Source organism: Rhinopithecus roxellana, chromosome 8 (assembly GCF_007565055.1).
Source record: "Rhinopithecus roxellana isolate Shanxi Qingling chromosome 8, ASM756505v1, whole genome shotgun sequence".
Taxonomy (NCBI): Eukaryota; Metazoa; Chordata; class Mammalia; order Primates; family Cercopithecidae; genus Rhinopithecus; species Rhinopithecus roxellana.
This window is the reverse complement of record NC_044556.1, coordinates 119,881,947-119,899,405: the sequence shown is the minus strand read 5'-3', so window position 1 is coordinate 119,899,405 and position 17,459 is coordinate 119,881,947. Positions and strand designations below refer to the sequence as shown.

Genomic DNA, 17,459 nt, shown 5'->3' with positions numbered 1-17,459 from the left:
TCTTTCAGAGACCATGACCTAGGACAGTGAATGGGATGTAACAGGTATTCAATAACTTTGGGGAAAGTGCTTTCAAGACACTGTCATTCAAAAATAGTCATCTTTCTCTACTAGGGCAAAGGCCATTTATTTGTTCAACTGATTTTGATTGAAAAATATCCTAGTTACCCTTAGCAAGTATGTCTTGTTGCTATTCTTCAGAGCAGCAGAGGCTTGAATCAAAAAATGTTCTATTTGATTCTGAACTGCTAGCCTTTCCTGTGAATCTATATGCATAATTTATGCTTAATATTGAATGTACCAAAGGAGAGTGACAAATAAGATTCTTGCTGAGTGCCTTGTTCAGAAACATGCAGTGAGTCATTTCTTCCTCTCCTTTATTAAACAAACACGAACTCACTTTGGATCAAGACATTTTCTAGGCATGGTAGAGTAAAACAGTAAGCAGAAGAGAACATGAAAGATTTGGTTTGAAAATTATTTGAAATTCATTTGAAAATTACTTGAAATGATTCTTAAAATGAAAATATGAGGGAGGCTACATAATTTTATACAGAAGCCGTAGCTCAAAACACACTTGTAGGCCAGGCATGGTGGTTCACGCCTGTAAGCCCAGCACTTTGGGAGGCCGAGGTAGGTGGATCACCTGAGGTCAGGAGTTTGAGACCAGCCTTGCCAACATGGTGAGACACCATCTCTACTAAAAACACGAAAATTAGCCAGGCATGGTGGTGGGTGCCTGTAATCCCAGCTATTTGAGAGGCTGAGGCAGAAGAATCATTTGAACCCGGGACACGAAGGGTGCAGTGAGCTGAGATCACGCCATTGCACTCTAGCCTGGGTAACAAGAGCTACACTCAGTCTCAAAAACAAAACAAAAAAACACTTGTAAAAAATTATTCCCGGTAAACTTAACTGATTTAACCAACCTGCTAACACAATTTTTGGTTTATCAGGATCTTTGCTGTATTTGTTAATTTGTAATTGCTACCTAGAGAAATTTTTTCTTCAATATTTTCTTAATTAGTTTTTATTAAACTAACTCAAGGGAAGGTAACAACTTTCTTCCTAAGAATAAATAAATAAACCTTTTTGGAGCTATTCCTAGAGTTGGCAAAATTTGAGATTATTATAAGAAAATAAAAGACATTGGAGGCTGGGCAGGGTGGCTCACACCTGTAATCCCAGCTTTTTGGGAAGCTGAGGCAGGCAGATCACAAGCTCAGGAGTTCAAGACCAGCTTGGCCAACATAGTGAAATCCCATCTCTACTAAAAATACAAAACAATTAGCTGGGCGTGGTGGCGCGCGCCTATAGTCCCAGCTGCTTGGGAGGCTGAGGCAGGAGAATCAGTTGAACCCGGGAGGCAGAGGTTGCAGTGAGCCAAGATTGTGCCACTGCACTCCAGCCTGGGTGACATAGCGAGACTCTGTCTCAAAAAAAAAAAAAGGTAATTGGAGAAACCAACCCACTGAGATGATTTTCCTGTGACCCTGCCTGGAAGTAGTTTAATAGAACTTTGAGGCATCTGATACAAAAACTGTACCAATGCAGGGTATGGATTCTTATACTGGCCATAGTCTTCCAAGAAGGTGTTTGGAATGTTCAGTACTCACTGTTTATTTGTGAAAATGGCACCACCTGGTAATATCTTGAGGGTTATCTTCCAAATGAAATATTTTATCACTCTCCTCCCAATATGACTGCTTTACAGGGCTTCCTCAGTGATTGTATAGGGTAGACCTTAGAGCTTTAATATCATGACATTTCTTTCAGAAATTCATGGTTTGTAAGGAAAACCACCCTTCTAGCAGTTTCTTTTTGCTGTAATTAAACGATAAAATTATTCAATGTTGGAGGAATTTTGGACTGTGGATCTCCTGTTACTCATGTTAAAATTTTCAAAATATGCTGCATGGGTGGGGATTGGAAAGTCAGGATCTGATAGAGCTGTTCCAGGACCATCTAGAGAAGATATTCCACAGATTTAACCTCCCTTGTTCAGACACAAAATTGTTTCATGCTTGTCATTTCATCTGTGTCTAGTGTCTGCTTAGAAAGTAGGACAAAGAAACCAGGGCAGGAAGCAGGAATATTCCATTGTAGGGATTTCTAAAAGTTGGGGTATCCATACCCAGCAAGTTGTGATAAAAGTTTAAAAGATGTTTAAACGTTTTATTTTTATTTTATTTATTTAGATAGGGTCTAGCTCTGTTGCCAACGCTGGAGTGCAGTGACTTGATCATGGCTCATTACAGCCTGGACCTCTCCAGCTCAAGCGATCCTCCAACCTCAGTCTCCTGAGTAGCAGGGACCACAGGTGGGCACCGCCATGCCCAGCTAATTTTTGTATTTTTTTGTAGAGATGAGGTTTCGCCATGTTGCCCAAGCTGGTCTTGAATCCCTGGGCTCAAGTGATCCACCCGCCTCAGCTTCCCAAAGTGCTGGGATTTCAGGGGAAAGCCACGGCGCCCAGCATAAACATTTTCAAAGGGAGTAAGTAAATAAGAAGTAAAAAGGTAAAATGTAAGAAAGCAGAATAAACAAAATTAAAATACTTTGTAAATATGTTTTATATTCATTGATGATCTGTGGCAGAGGTGAGCAAACTTACGCCCAGATTAGCTAAGAATGGTTTCTACTTTTTTTTTTTCTGAGACAGAGTCTCGCTCTGTCGTCCAGGCTGGAGTGCAGTGGCCAGATCTCAGCTCACTGCAAGCTCCGCCTCCCGGGTTTACGCCATTCTCCTGCCTCAGCCTCCCGAGTAGCTGGGACTACAGGCGCCCGCCACCGCGCCCGGCTAGTTTTTTGTATTTTTAGTAGAGACGGGGTTTCACCGTGTTAGCCAGGATGGTCTCGATCTCCTGACCTCGTGATCCGCCCGCCTCGGCCTCCCAAAGTGCTGGGATTACAGGCTTGAGCCACCGCGCCCGGCCGCTTTTTTTTTTTTTTTTTTTGAGAAGGAGTCTCGCTCTGTCACCCAGGCTGGAGTGCAGTGGCGCTATCTCGGCTCACTGCAAGCTCCGCCTCCGGGGTTCACGCCATTCTCCCGGGTTCACACAATCCTCCTGGGTTCACGCCATCCTCCTGGATGCTGGTGATGATGTGGAGAAAGGGGAATCCTCATATACTGTTGGCGGGAATGTAAATTAGTATAGCCACTACAGAAAACTGTCTGGAGGTTCCTTAAAACACTAAAAGCAGAACTACCCAATGATTCAGCAATTCCACTACTGGGTGTGTATCCAAAATAAAGGAAATCAATATAAAAAAGAGATATTTGCCCTCTTATATTTATTGCAGTATTATTCACAATAGCCAAAATGTGAAATCAACCTAAGTGTCCATTGGTGGATGAATGGATAAGGAAAATGTGGTGTATATATATGATGGAATACTGTTTAGCCATAAAAAGAATGAAATCCCATCATTTGCAATAACATCTTAGGACCTAGAGGACATTATGTTAAGTCAGGTGTCCCCAACTCCTAGGCTGCAGATTGGTACCGGTTCTGGGAACTGGATTGCACAGCAGGAGGTGAGCAGTGCGCACGCAAGCATTACCATCTGAGTTCTGCCTCTTGTCAGATCAGCAGCAACATTAGATTCTTATAGGAGCAGGAACCCTGTTGTGAACTTTGTATGCAAGGGATCTAGGTTGTGCACTTCTGATGACAATCTAACTAATGCCTGATGATTTAAGGTAGAACAGTCTCGTCCCGAAATAATCCCCCCTCCCCTGGTCCGTGAAAAAATTGTGTTCCATGAAACTGGTCCCTAGTGTCAGAAAGGTTGGGGACCGCTGCGTTAAGTGATGTAAATCAGGCACAGAAAGACACACACTGAAAGATGTCACTCATGTGGAATCTAAAACAGTTGATCTCATACGAGTTGAGAGTAGATTGGTGGTTACGAGGCCAGGAAGGGGATTGTAGGGGATGAAGAGAGGTTGATTAATGGGTACAAATACACAGTTAGAAGATACAAGATAGAAGATGTAAGATCTAGTGTTTGATAGGTCAGTAGGATGACTAGTTTACAATAATCAATTGTATATTTTTACATAACTAGAAGAGAATAATTCTCATGTTTCTAGCATAAAGAAAAGACAAATGTTTAAGGTGATGGATATCCCAATTATATTGATTAGATCTTTACAAATATTATGAAGGTACTAAAATCACAGGTACTCCCCCTAAATATGCGTATCTATTATCAATTTTTTAATTTAAGAAAATTAAAAATAAATAGGGCAAAAAATAGTCTACTGTGGTTAATATTGTACCATGTCCACATGTCACATAAAATGTAGAAGCCTTGTAGTGTAGGTATCTTCAACCTCCCATCCCTACTGTTCTTTGTTACACACATATTAACTGTACATTCATTCATACACATTGAAAACCTCACCAGGAATTATTAAAATATCTGCTTTAAGTAGTGATTAAATAATTGAAGAGGTAAAAATGTGGCCTTCACCTGGGCACAATGGCTCACGCCTGTAATCCCAACACTTTGGGAGGCTGAGGCAGGTGGATTGCCCGAGGTCAGGAGTTCAAGACCAGCCTGGCCAACATGGTGAAACCCTGTCTCTACTAAAAATACAAAAATTACCTGGGCATAGTGGTGCAAGCCTATAGTACCAGCTACTCGGGAGGCTGAGGCAGGAGAATCGCTTGAACCGGGAGGCGGAGGTTGCAGTGAGCTGAGATTGCGCCACTGCACTCCAACCTAGGCGACAGAGTGAGACCCTATCTCAAAAAAGAAGAAGGAAACAAAAAAAGCCTTCATATTTATTGTAATATTTACCATTTCTCATGCTGCTCCTTCATTCCTGAAAATTCAGGTTTCCCTTTGGTATCATTTTTTCTTCCATTTGTAGAACCTCCATGAGCATTTTTTAAATAGCAGGTCTTCTGGCAAGAAATTTTCTTTTTGTCACCAAAAGTGCTTTTATTTTGCCTTTGTCTCTGAAGGTTACTTTTGCTTAGACACAGTATTCCAAGCTGATAGTTTTTTCTTTCAGCATTTTAAACGTTTCATTGTTTCTTGCCCTCCATGTTTCCTGATGAGAAATCTGCAGTTGTTTAAATCATCATTCTCCTCCATATAATGTGTTTCCTTTAGCTGCTTCCAAGATTTTTTTATCTTTGATATTTAGCAGTTTGATGGTAATATGTTTAAGTGTGCTTTTAAAAAATTTTATCTTGTTTTATATTCACTGAAATTCTTAAGTCTGTAAACCTAAGTATTTAGCCAAATTTAAATTTTCATCCATTGTATTTTTTATGCCCCAATTTTTTTCTTTTCTCTTTTTGGGACTTCAGTTATATTTATTTGACCTTTTGTTATTGTCACAGGTTTCTGAGGCTCTGGTCTCCTTTTTTTTCTTTCTTAATTTTTCTTTATGAGACGGGGGTTTCACTGTGTTGCCCAGGCTGGTCTCAAACTCCTGGGCTGAAGTAATCCTCCTGCACTGGCCTCCCAAAGTGCTGGGATTACAGGTTTGAGCCACCACACCTGGCCCCTCTGATCATTTTTTAAAAATATTTTTTATTCTTCAGATTGGTTACTATTTTCAAGTTTACTGATTCTTTATTCTGTCCTATCCATTCTGTTAATGAGTCTATACATTAATTTTTTATTTTCAATCTTTTTTTCTTTTGGAAATTTGTATCTTTCTATTTATTTTATGACTTTTCCTTTATCTCTAGGAGGATGATTATAATAGCTGCTTTAAATTATTTCTGGTCATTCTAATATCTGAAGGCCCTTGAGGTGGTGTTTATTGGTTGTCTTTTCCATTGAGAATGTGTTACATTTTTATGGTTCTTTGTATGTTGAGTAGTTTGGGGGTGCATCCTGGACATTTTGAATGTGACGTCACATAACTCTTTGTTCTGTTATAATCCTTTGGAAAATGTTGATGTTTTTTATTTAGCAGGCAGCTAATTTAAGTTCAGGCCTCAAGTTTTTGAACTACTTCCTCTTACTCTTCCTGTGAATAGTATTTGCAATCTGTCTTTCTCAAAAGTTTGCTGGTTTGGGTCTATCCTGCGGATGCTTGCTTCTGAGAATTTGTGGGTATGTGAAAAATCAGGGCATCTCTCCAGCTGTCTCCTCTCTGGGATATCCTCCTCATACTCGCCTTCCTGTTCTTTTCTATCATTCTTTCAGCCAGAAAGATGGTAAAGTTTTTATTGGACTTTTAGCACCTTTGTTACACTGCTTTGCAACTGGGGCCTGTCTCCATGCATAGCTGTGAGATGGGGAAAATTTCCCCAAACCAAGAAACTTACCCCCATTGGTGTCGCTTCTTCAGGTTTGACTCCCCTCCATAATCTGCTTGCATTTGCTTACTTTTTGGGATTTCAGTTATTTCTGGCACTTTGTTTAGTTGATAGCAGTAATCGTTGAGAGATCTGGGCTCTTATGAGGCTTACACTACCATAATGGAACTGTAAATTTCTGTAGAGTCATTTAAATGTTAGTAAATTGAATGATGTCAGAACAAGTCATAGATCTTTGCCTTATGTGAAATTTAGCGGGTAGGGAGGAAGGTAGGGCACTCAAAAGAGCCTTAACTGCAAGTATACATGTTCTGATTTCTCCCATAATGTATATGAAACTATAATCTGGTTTGGGGTCATTAACTTCAGCTCTTCTGTTTGTATTTTTAAAGCATTTGAAGACACTTCGTCACCCTTGCTTGCTAAGATTTTTATCTTGTACTGTGGAAGCGGATGGCATTCATCTTGTCACTGAGCGAGTACAGCCCCTGGAAGTGGCTTTGGAAACACTGTCTTCTGCAGAGGTCTGTGCTGGGATCTATGACATATTGCTGGCTCTTATCTTTCTTCATGACAGAGTAAGTAACCTGTATAGTCTGCCTCACAGACTTTGATGTAGATGGGGGTAGGGGGATGATGTGTGTGGTAATACTTACAAATTATGGTGTGTATAGAAATTGTAAGTTAGTGTTATTATTAGAAAACTTCCTGAGAAAAAACAGCACGTTGGAAGGCACAAGAGGTGCAATAGATAAAGGTTTTATTGAATGCACAACTAGTTCTGTGTCCCTGGACAGTTATTTTTAGAATTTTATTTTAGTTTACTATAGTCTGCCTCTAGTTTTGGATAATTCTTTGCCTAAAAATAGCTACAGCTGGCATGAGTTATTAAAACAAAGAAAAGGTGTAATATCAGTGCTGCCTTAGACTAAAGTTCCCATTTGTTTTCAGGAGTTGTGTCCCATTTTAGATTTTGAAGAAAGAAATGACCATTTCTTAGGAAAAGGCAGAATATATACATATCCTTTCCCATTTGAGTAGTTGGGGCCAATTGAGAGACAGCCTCTTAACATTTCTGTGGTGTAACCAGTGTGCTTGACTCTCTGACGACGTTTGCTATTACTAGAAGATGGTGGTTCCTAGGTTTACTTCTGGTCTGTTTCTTGACAGTATTACTGTTTTCTTAATGGTATTTGCATTCTGAAGCATTAAGGTCTTTGGCAGTCCACCAAGATTAAAAAATACCAAGCACAGGTTAGAAACACTTGGACTTGACTCATCTTTATGTATGTTTTTAAATTTTTTCTATTAATTTGAGACACAGTCTCCAAATATCATATTGGGTTTATAGTCTCTTAAAAGTATGTTTACAAGGTCACATGATAATGAGAATTATTAATGGTTCAATGGGGAGAAATATCTTCTTTGTTGACAAAAGTGCATACACATGGTTAAAAAGTTTGTACACTCTGTGGGTGAGGTGTCCCTCTCCCATCCTTGAATCCGGTGCCCTAATTCCTCTCTTCAGAGGCAATGATGGTGACTCGTGTATTATTCCAGAGATGTTTTTTGTGCATATGAAACAAATATCTAGTGTGTAAACTTCTTCACTTTCATTTTTTTCTCAAATGGAAATATACTATACACACTATTCTAAACCTTCCTTTAAAAAATATTGATCCTTTGGAGTATTCTCTATAAAAATATTTACATATGTGATGTATTGGGTAGAATATTTAAACTGCTCTTTTGGCCAGGTGCAATGGCTCACACCTGTAATCCCAGCACTTTGGGAGGCTGAGGTAGGCAGATTGCTTGAGCCCAGGAGTTTGAGACCAGCCTGGGCAACATGGCAAGACCCTATCTCTACAAAAACATTATAAAAAATGAGCCAGGCATGGTGGCACATGCCTGTAGTCCCCCCTACTCGGGAGGCTGAGGTGGGAGGATTGCTTGAGCCCAGGAGATCAAGGCTGCAGTGAGCTGTGATCATGCCACTACACTCCAACCTGAGCAACAGAGACCCTGTAATAAATACATACATACATTACATACATACATAATAACTTTAAACGTACTTTTTTGTCTACTGAAATGATTTTTGGTTTGGGGAAAAATAATACCTGAATCCTGTTCTTATTTTCTCCCTTTCTCTTATTTGACTGTACTGTTTTTACAGTTTTAAAATGGGCTCTTTTGTGGTCTGTGGGATATTTTCTGGTGGTCCTTATCATTCCATTTTCCTCTTCTTCAGGCAGAATTTTTTTAATGCCTACTGACAAGATTTCAGGTGAAGTGGATCTGGGTTCGTGATAGAATGTAGGTGAGAAAGAATCTAGAGAAGAAAATTAATAAAATAACTTATGTGAGCAAAGATATATTTTATCTTTAAAGGCATTGGAAGTAAATAATATAGGCTATACAGACTTGTAAATTTATGTTTAAGAACATGTGTATCTCCTGACTCCCACAGAAATGGGGAGATGACTGTGTGCACTGGCTTTAATGTGTTTATTAACCTGCCACATGAGGCAGCGGGAGATAACAAAAGCCCTTCCCTTCCATTTTTCCTTTTATCTAACTTCATTCAATTTGTTGTTTCTTAAAGTCATAGTTCCATTTATCATGCCACAAGTGGGAAGGCTTGCCATAATTTTTTTGGTGATTAGTATTTGGTTTTTTAAAATAAAGATTGTGAGAGATGGAGAAAAACATTTTTTTAAATAAATTTCTATTTCAGATCCTAGAGTGGCACTCTTCCTTCTGTTCTTTTTTTTTTCCAGGGACAATTAACACACAATAATGTCTGTTTATCATCTGTGTTTGTGAGTGAAGATGGGCACTGGAAACTAGGAGCAATGGAAACTGTTTGCAAAATTTCTCAGGCCACACCAGAGGTAAGCCAGGGGACAGCCCCCCTTCCTTACTTGGTTTTTAATAGCGTCTTAGTATGTGGTTCTTGCCTAGGCACTTTCCTTCAGTGTTAGTTTGGTCTTTAGAGACTTGAATTTTTTTCAGTGCCCTCATTTATAGAATTGTAGCATTTTGTTCCTCAGAGGCAGTAGGGGTCATGTATCCTTTCTCCTTATTTTATAAATGAACCTGAGACTGAGAGAGGTAAAATGTTTTGTTCAGATACTTTAGTTAAATGCCCCTCCTCCCTCTGCCCCATAGTACCTTGTACTTACTTTGATCATACCACTTGATAGTGAAATTACCTTTATGTATCTGTCTTGTATTCCAGTGGTTGGGCTCTTAAGGGTGTGAGTCTCTTATCATTATACCTCTACCTAGAATAGTGCCTGGCACATAATAGTTACTCAGAAAATGTTCTTTGAACAATTGTCCGAGTTGCCCAAATTCATACATGGTATCTTAGTAGCTGGACTTAGGACCTGTGCATCTTAACTCCTAGTGGACTGTGTTGTTGCTGACGTAGTATTCCTTATACTTTTGTCTGCATGTTTCCCTCCCAGGTTGATGAACCTTTCTGTTTTCTGTTTTGTGTGTTCTCTTCACATTTTGCATGTTGCCATTGCATTCACTCTTCCTTACAGAAAAAAATCCCTACGGAATTTTAATATCCCTACGGAAATGGTGACTCACTGTTGACTTACTGTTTCAGTCTAATTTCCCCTGTTCTCTTTTGTGCTGCTTCCACACTTAACTTGGGGCCATGTCTAACGTGCACCTTCATGGGTTCTTGCTCAGTTCAAATGCTCTACCACAAAGACATCTCTCTGGTTATTCTGCCCATACTGATGTCTTTTTTCCCTGAATTTACCTTTTGTGTACTTCATATAATAGCATGTAATCCTTTCTGTGCTGTTTATTCCAAATTCTTTGCCATGGGATATAAGGGCCTTCACAGTCTTTCTCCAGCCTACCTTCAGCCTCATTTACCATTTAGGATTTTTAGGGGAGTGCTGGGGAACGGAATTTCCCTCTGTCACCCAGGCTGCAGTGCAGTGGTGTGATCTCGGCTCACTGCAACCTCTGCCTCCCTGGCTCAAGTGATCCTCCCACCTCAGCCTCCTAAGTAGCTGGGACCACAGGTGCACACCACCACACCTGGTTAATTTTTTATATTTTTGATAGAGATGAGGTTTTGCCATGTTGCCGAGGCTGGTCTCAAATTCCTGACCTCAGGTTATCTGCCCACCTTAGCCTCCCAAAGTGCTGGGATTACAGATGTGAGCCACGGAGCCTGGCCTCACTCAAGAGTTCTTGAGCTGTAGTCTGGTTACATCTTGTTCCATGTAGTTCAGCTGTGTCCCCACATATGCCTTCTTCCTTCACACTCTTCTTCTTTGTAGGCCATTCTGTTGCTGGAATGCATTTCTTCTCCTTGGCTTCTGGAAAATGTAAACTCATCTAAGATCTGGCTTCAATCTCCTTTCTGTGACTTCTTCCCCTAGGCACTCCCCTACCCAACAAAATTAGTCACCCCGGTGCTTCCAGGGCACTCAGCACGTTTATGGAGATTCTTAGTTTACATTCTAGGTTGTGAGCACCTGGTTGGGGGCAGAACTTTATTGCATTCATCTTGTATTCTTAGTGCTCTCAATGATGTTCGGGACATATAAGCTCTTCAAAAATAATCTTCGAAACTAGTAAATTAACATACTTATTCTGTGGATGTTGGTTTTGTCTCCATAGCTAAGGTTCTCAACTTTCTAATCTCGTGTGGTAGCAAGACTTAAGGTTCATTTGATTTAGTGAGATTAATGACAGATTTGTTCTGTGCTAGAAAAACCTTCTTATTGTTAATATCTAAGCAGGAAGAGAAAGAAGTGTTCTAATTTCCATATAAGGAAATCAGATGCACAGATGCCTCTGAACAGCAGAGCGTGTCTGTTAAACCAGATGAAGGGGAGAGGAAAAGGAACTACCATTTATTACTATGTCTTGTGCTGTGCTAGGTACTTCATTTGCATTTTTTAAATTAGGAGCATTTTAAATTTGTGCATCTAATGTGTGGCATTGATTTGAAGGTTTAATTGCTGCTGTTTGCGTTGCTCATTGCTTATGTTACCTGATGTAAGAGATTAGTTTACCAAACATATGTATGAATCATTTTCTTTAATTTATTTCTCTGTCTAGTTTCTGAAGAGCATTCAGTCAATAAGAGACCCAGCATCTATCCCTCCTGAAGAGATGGTAAGATGATATACTTCACATGTAATGAAGGCACCTTTGTGTAACTAAGTATGAAATTTTAAAAAACTTTCCTCTGCTTATTCCTTTCTTTACTGAGTTATAGGTGCCTCATAATTCCTCTGGCCTTAAAGCTTTCTAAGGTTAATCTTATTGCCACAGCCAGGGAACCAGCTTAAATTTTTTTGTCACATAAACACCTATGATATGAGGTAGAGATACCTCAGTGTGAACAGACTATTATGCCCATTTCACGATAAGTAGTTGTATTAGTCTGTTTTCATGCCGCTGATAAAGACATACCTGAGACTGGGCAATTTATAAAAGAAAGAGGTTTATTGGACTTACAGTTCCATGTGGCTGGGGAGGCCTCACAATCATGGCAGAAGGTGAAAGGCACTTCTCACATGGCAGCAGACAAGAGAAGAGAGCTTGTGCAAGGAAATTCCCTTTTTTAAAACCATCAAGTCTTATGAGACTTACTGACTATTACCAGAAGAATGCAGGGAAGATCTACCTCCATAATTTAATCACCTTCTACTGGGTTCCTCCCCACAACACATGGGAATTGTGGGAGTTACAATCCAAGATGAGAGTCACAGGCAAACCACATCCTTCCTCCCCTGGCCCCTCCCCAATCTCATGTCCTCACATTTCAAAACCAATCATGTCTTCCCAGCAGTCCCCCAAAGTCTTCAGTCATTTCATCATTAACTCAAAAGTCAGTAGTCCAACATCTCATCTGAGACAAGGCAAGTCCCTTCCACCTATGAGCCTGTAAAATCACAAGCAAGTTAGTTACTTCCTAGATACAATGAGGGTACAGGCATTGGGTAAATACAGCCATTCCTAATGGGAGAAATTGGCCAAAGGGGCTACAGGCCCTATGCAAGTCTGAAATCCAATGGGGCAGTCAAATCTTAAAGCTCCAAAATGGGCTCTCCTTTGACTCTATGTCTCGCATCCGGGTCATGCTGATGCAAGAGGTGGATTCCCATGGTCTTGGGCAGCTTCTACCCCTGTGGCTCTGCAGGGTACAGTTTCCCTCCTGGCTGCTTTCACAGGCTGGTCTTGAATGTCTGCAGCTTTTTCAGGCACACGGTGCAAGCTGTCAGTGGATCTACCATTCTGGGATCTGGAGGATGTTGGCCCCTTTCTCACAGCTCCATTAGGTGGTGCCCCAGTAGGAACTCTGTGTGGGGGCTCCATCCCCACATTTCCTTTTCACACTGCCCTAGTAGAGGTTCTCCATAAGGGCCCTGCCCCTGCAGCAAACTTCTGCCTGGGCATCCAGGCATTTCCTTACATCTTCTGAAATCTAGGTGGAGGTTCCCAAACCCCAATTCTTGACTTGTGTGCACTTGTAGGCTCAACACCACGTGGAAGCTGCCAAGGCTTGGAGCTTGCACCCTCTGAAGCCACATCCCGAGCTCTACGTTGGCCCATTTCTGCACGGCTAGAGCGGCTGAGATGCAGGGCACCAAGTCCCTAGGCTTTACACAGCACGGGCACCCTGGGCCTGGCCCGTGAAACCACTTTTTCCTCCTAGGCCTACAGGCCTGTGATGGGAGGGGCTGCCGTGAAGATCTCTGACATGCCCTGGAGACATTTTCCCCATTGTCTTGGGGATTAACATTTGGCCCCTCATTACTTATGCAAACTTCTGCAGCCGGCATGAATTTCACCTGAGATCTTCTTTTCTATTGCATTGTCAGGCTGCAAACTTCTCAAACTTTTATGCTGTGTTTTCCTTTTAAAACTGAATGCCTTTAACAGCACCCAAGTCACCTCTTGAATGCTTTGCTGCTTAGAAATTTCTTCCACCCAATACCCTAAATCATCTCTTTTAAGTTCAAAGTTCCACAGTTCTTTAGGGCAGGGGCAAAGTGCCACCAGTCTCTGCTAAAACATAACAAAGGTCACGTTTGCTCCAGTTCCCAATAAGTTCCTCATCTCCATCTGAGACCACCTCAGCCTGGACCTTATTGTTTATATCACTAGCAGCATTTTTGTCAAAGCCATTCAACAAGTCTCTAGGAAGTTCCAAACTTTTCCACATTTCCTGTCTTCTTCTGAACCCTCCAAACTGTTCCAGCCTCTGCCAGTTACCCAGTTCCAAAGTCTCTTCCACATTTTCGGGTATCTTTTCAGTAACACCCCACTCTACTGGTAACAGTTTACTATATTAATCCGTTTTCATGCTGCTGATGAAGACATACCCAAGACTGGGCAATTTACAAAAGAAAGAGGTTCATTGGACTTACACTTCCACGTGGCTGGGGAGGCCTCACAATCATGGCAGAAGGTGAAAGGCACGTCTCACCTGGTGGCAGACAAGAGAGCTTGTGCAGGGAAACTCCCCTTTTTAAAACCATTAGATCTTGTGAGGCTCATTCACTATCATGAGAACAGGGCAGGAAAGACCTGCCCCCATAATTCAGTCACCTCCCACTGGTTCTTCCCAGGACATGTGGGAATTGTGGGAGTTATAATTCAAGATGAGATTTGGGTGGGGAAACAGTGAAACCATTATCAGTAGTTGTACTTTCCTGGAATCCACAATAATTGTGGAAGCAGAAGCCCTAGGTCCTTTCTTGTATGTCACCCAAACCATTCATCTATCTCTAGCTGTCCATTACTTAGGATTTCAAGATGCACAGGAGAATGATTATTAACATTAGGGTGCTGGCAAAGAAATATTCTGTTTACCAATAAATTCAAAAGCAGATGCTCCCTCTGTAAATTTGTTCTTATAGCCACTGTAAATAAACAATTCCCAAAGATATATTTAGTGTGCTTTACAGGAAATATGAACTCAACTATAAACTTAAGTGTAGACCTAAGACTTGAAATAAATCAGATTTATCCAAATCAGTATTTTTTATACACACACACACACACACACACACACACATATACACTAGTGTTTTTAAAATTGGTGATTTGTGGGTTTTAAGTCAATTTAGGGGGTCCTGACTAGCATTTTACAAAAAAATAGAATAAAAGATGTCCTTGGGCATCTTGGATAGTAAGGCTAAGCATTGTTTTATGAAACTTTTGTTTCCATTATGTGTGTATTTATGCACATGTATGTGTAGTAGGTCACGATATAAGACATATTCTTTACCATGGGTTGCAGTGAAAATATTTTTAAAAGCCACCGACGTGTGCCATGCTCTGACCTTTTTAAAAATTTTTGCCCATTTTAATGTTTTAAAATCTTCCACAAATTCTATTCACTAATAGTGTTAAGGACCTATACATTCATTTATGTGTGGTATTCTGAAGACAGATTTGAGTATAATAAATACAAACATGGGAGAAAGTGCTTCAGAGCAAATTAGAAATGGCTTATAAGGCAGATCCTGTAGTTTTAATTGTCTTTACTGCTTTTAGTCTCCAGAATTCACAACTCTCCCAGAGTGTCATGGACATGCCCGGGATGCCTTTTCATTTGGAACATTGGTGGAAAGTTTGCTCACAATCTTAAATGAACAGGGTGAGTTAGAGTTATACTACTGCATCTGTAGAATAAGTAGGAAAATCATCCATGGTCTGTTCTCTGTGGAATTCAAAGGACTATAGTCTTTGAGCATAGTAAGGAATCTTCTGCTTACCAGGTAACTTTTTTAGGGCAGATATTAAGAACAGTAGGGAAGGAAGCTTTGGGTTTCATTCGTTTGCATTCGTGTGAAAAGAATTTTAAGTAGGAAGCACTTTGAACTATGGCTGTCAGTATCATGTGTGATTATCTTATTAATTGGTAATAGTACTTAAGCGGTCTAAATGTAGACTGTATTCCTTATTGAACCAGCCAATAAGTACATAACTATCATTAATGATTTATATGTAATAATCTGAATAATAGGGTAAAATTCATAATTTTTTGTTAAATTGGGCTTAACATTTCTCTATTCTTTCAAAGCTCATTTGATTTATTTTCCTATTACTTTAATTTACTCTTCACTTTTTTCTTTCATTGTCTCTTAAAGCTCAGGCTACTAAGGACATTGTTTTCTCCTCTCTTCTGTGTTCTCTAATTGCATGCTTGGCAGCTGCTTCACTCTCCTGTGCCCACTTTAGGACTTTAATTTTCCACTCATTGAGTTTACCGAGGCATGTGTCACAGTAGGCCCCTTACTGGCCTACATCTCACATAGCTCAAGCTTTGTGCCAGTTCTAATGCAGTTTGTTCTGCCAGGCTTATGCAGTGTTCTGATTCAGCTGTCAGCTCTAAATTGTCCCATCCCAAATACTTGAGAATTAAACCCTAAGGCCCAAAGGCATCCATTGTGTATAATGAACTAACTATTCTGTGTATTTAGAATGGTAGCAATGATTTACTATCCTTGGAAGAATTGTAAATATAATTGTTCATATAACTGTTCTATGGATGAGGAACCCCTGTTGAGAAAGGCCCTGAAACCTATCACAGTTAGCCCTTCTTCTTTGGGCGTGAGCTGGGTTAAACGGATAATCAGGAAATGAGAGGGTATAGAAGGGAATGGCACCTGGGGTGGGGTTTGATGGTGGTGGCAGGACAACTTTCTACACCTGCCAAGGAGTTATGCCTAAGGCAAGCAGGAAGCTGTTTAGCAACAGCCAGGGCTTTGTTTGTTTGGGCTTTTACAGGTTGGTTTTTGCTTTCGGCAGTCTCCAGCTATAGAGGTCCTGAAAAGAGGGAGAAGGCATTGGAAACTAATTGTAGCTCTGGATTTCAGTTTCAGCGGATGTTCTCTCCAGCTTTCAACAGACCTTGCACTCAACTTTGCTGAATCCCATTCCAAACTGTCGGCCAGCGCTCTGCACCTTACTATCTCATGAGTTCTTCAGGTGAGGGCATCTGGTGTGGTGACGCTGGCTGCTTCCGGAACACTGCTGCCTGCTCTCATACCTTGGATAAGTGCCAGTGGGGGGATTTTGGAGGACTAAATGGTGCAGTTTCTGTTGTTGTTAATTATTAGGAGAGATTGAATCATGTCCACAGGAGAAAATAGGGAAGAAATTGGGTTGTCTGTCAGTTTCCTGTTATAGATAGGAAGTTTTAGAAATCCTTTATTGTCTTGAAGGCTTGGATTGAGAAATTGTAGCCAGCTTTATTAGGGCTTCTAATAGTGAAGAAGCTAGGTATGTCCACTGGTTTACAGTTGTAAGTTAATTGAAAAAGTTATTAAACCTAGCCTTTCTTTTCTGCTGCCATTATATTATGAGTTTATTATTATTTTTTTCTCATGGGGATGGTGAATGAGTTCATTTTCTTTGTCTAGTAGTATGTGATGGAAGAGCAAAGAAGTCGGTTTAGAGGGAAGGGCACAATATAATTTAATACTTTATTAGATTCAGAGATGTTTTTGACCCCCTCTTCAAGGTTAGTTTTAATTATGTGCCCTTCATTTTTTTATTTCCATGACTGCAGAACTTCTGCACAGGTTAGTTCCATATTCATGACTTTTATTAGCAAAGCCAACCTTATGTCAGTTTTAAAACTAAAAACCCTATGTGTTTGCATTTAGAGCTTGGGAAAAACCAGAGCAAAGGGAAGGCTAATATTATTCCCAAGTGGGGAAAATTACCTCTAGGATAGAACTTGGGGCAGGTGGGGAGGGTAATCTTATTAAATAAGTAGCATTTGTGGTTACTGGGATTATATTGTCATTTATATTTCAAAGAAACTATTCAGAACTTTTCCTATGATGATCATCATTTTGAGGATGTTTTTAAACATTTGTATTTTTAATTGACAAAAATTTTATATATTTATCACTATGAGAATCTTTCCAAGGTATTTCTATGCCCTTTTGGATGATTCTTAGAAATATTTTATTTCACTTGATAGAAAGTCTCTACAAAGAACAATCCCTTACGGTAAATAGATTCTCTTATCACTATGTGTAAAATGAGTTATTAAGAGTTGTAAATTGAGAGGGGAGAAGAAAGCTGAAAACACACAAACCCCACCTGCCAAAATCCCACTGTTAATGTGGGGAGAAACCCCAGTCAAGAGACAACAGT

At 40.2% G+C, this 17,459-nt stretch overlaps 1 protein-coding gene across 7 annotated transcripts in view; it reads left to right on the top strand.

Moving 5' to 3' along the window:
* SCYL3 (SCY1 like pseudokinase 3) overlaps positions 1–17,459 on the top strand; it is a 58,643-nt gene that overhangs the window by 9,242 nt on the left and 31,942 nt on the right. For 6 of the 7 annotated variants that reach the window (XM_010361047.2, XM_010361038.2, XM_010361030.2 and 3 more), the window contains exons 3-7: positions 6,683–6,868; positions 9,074–9,187; positions 11,394–11,450; positions 14,844–14,946; positions 16,169–16,280. In XM_010361047.2, the coding sequence (XP_010359349.1) occupies positions 6,683–6,868; positions 9,074–9,187; positions 11,394–11,450; positions 14,844–14,946; positions 16,169–16,280 (572 nt within the window). Of the gene's footprint in view, positions 1–6,682; positions 6,869–8,544; positions 8,614–9,073; positions 9,188–11,393; positions 11,451–14,843; positions 14,947–16,168; positions 16,281–17,459 lie in introns of all 7 variants that reach the window. The other variant, XM_010361076.2, reaches the window with a different exon arrangement.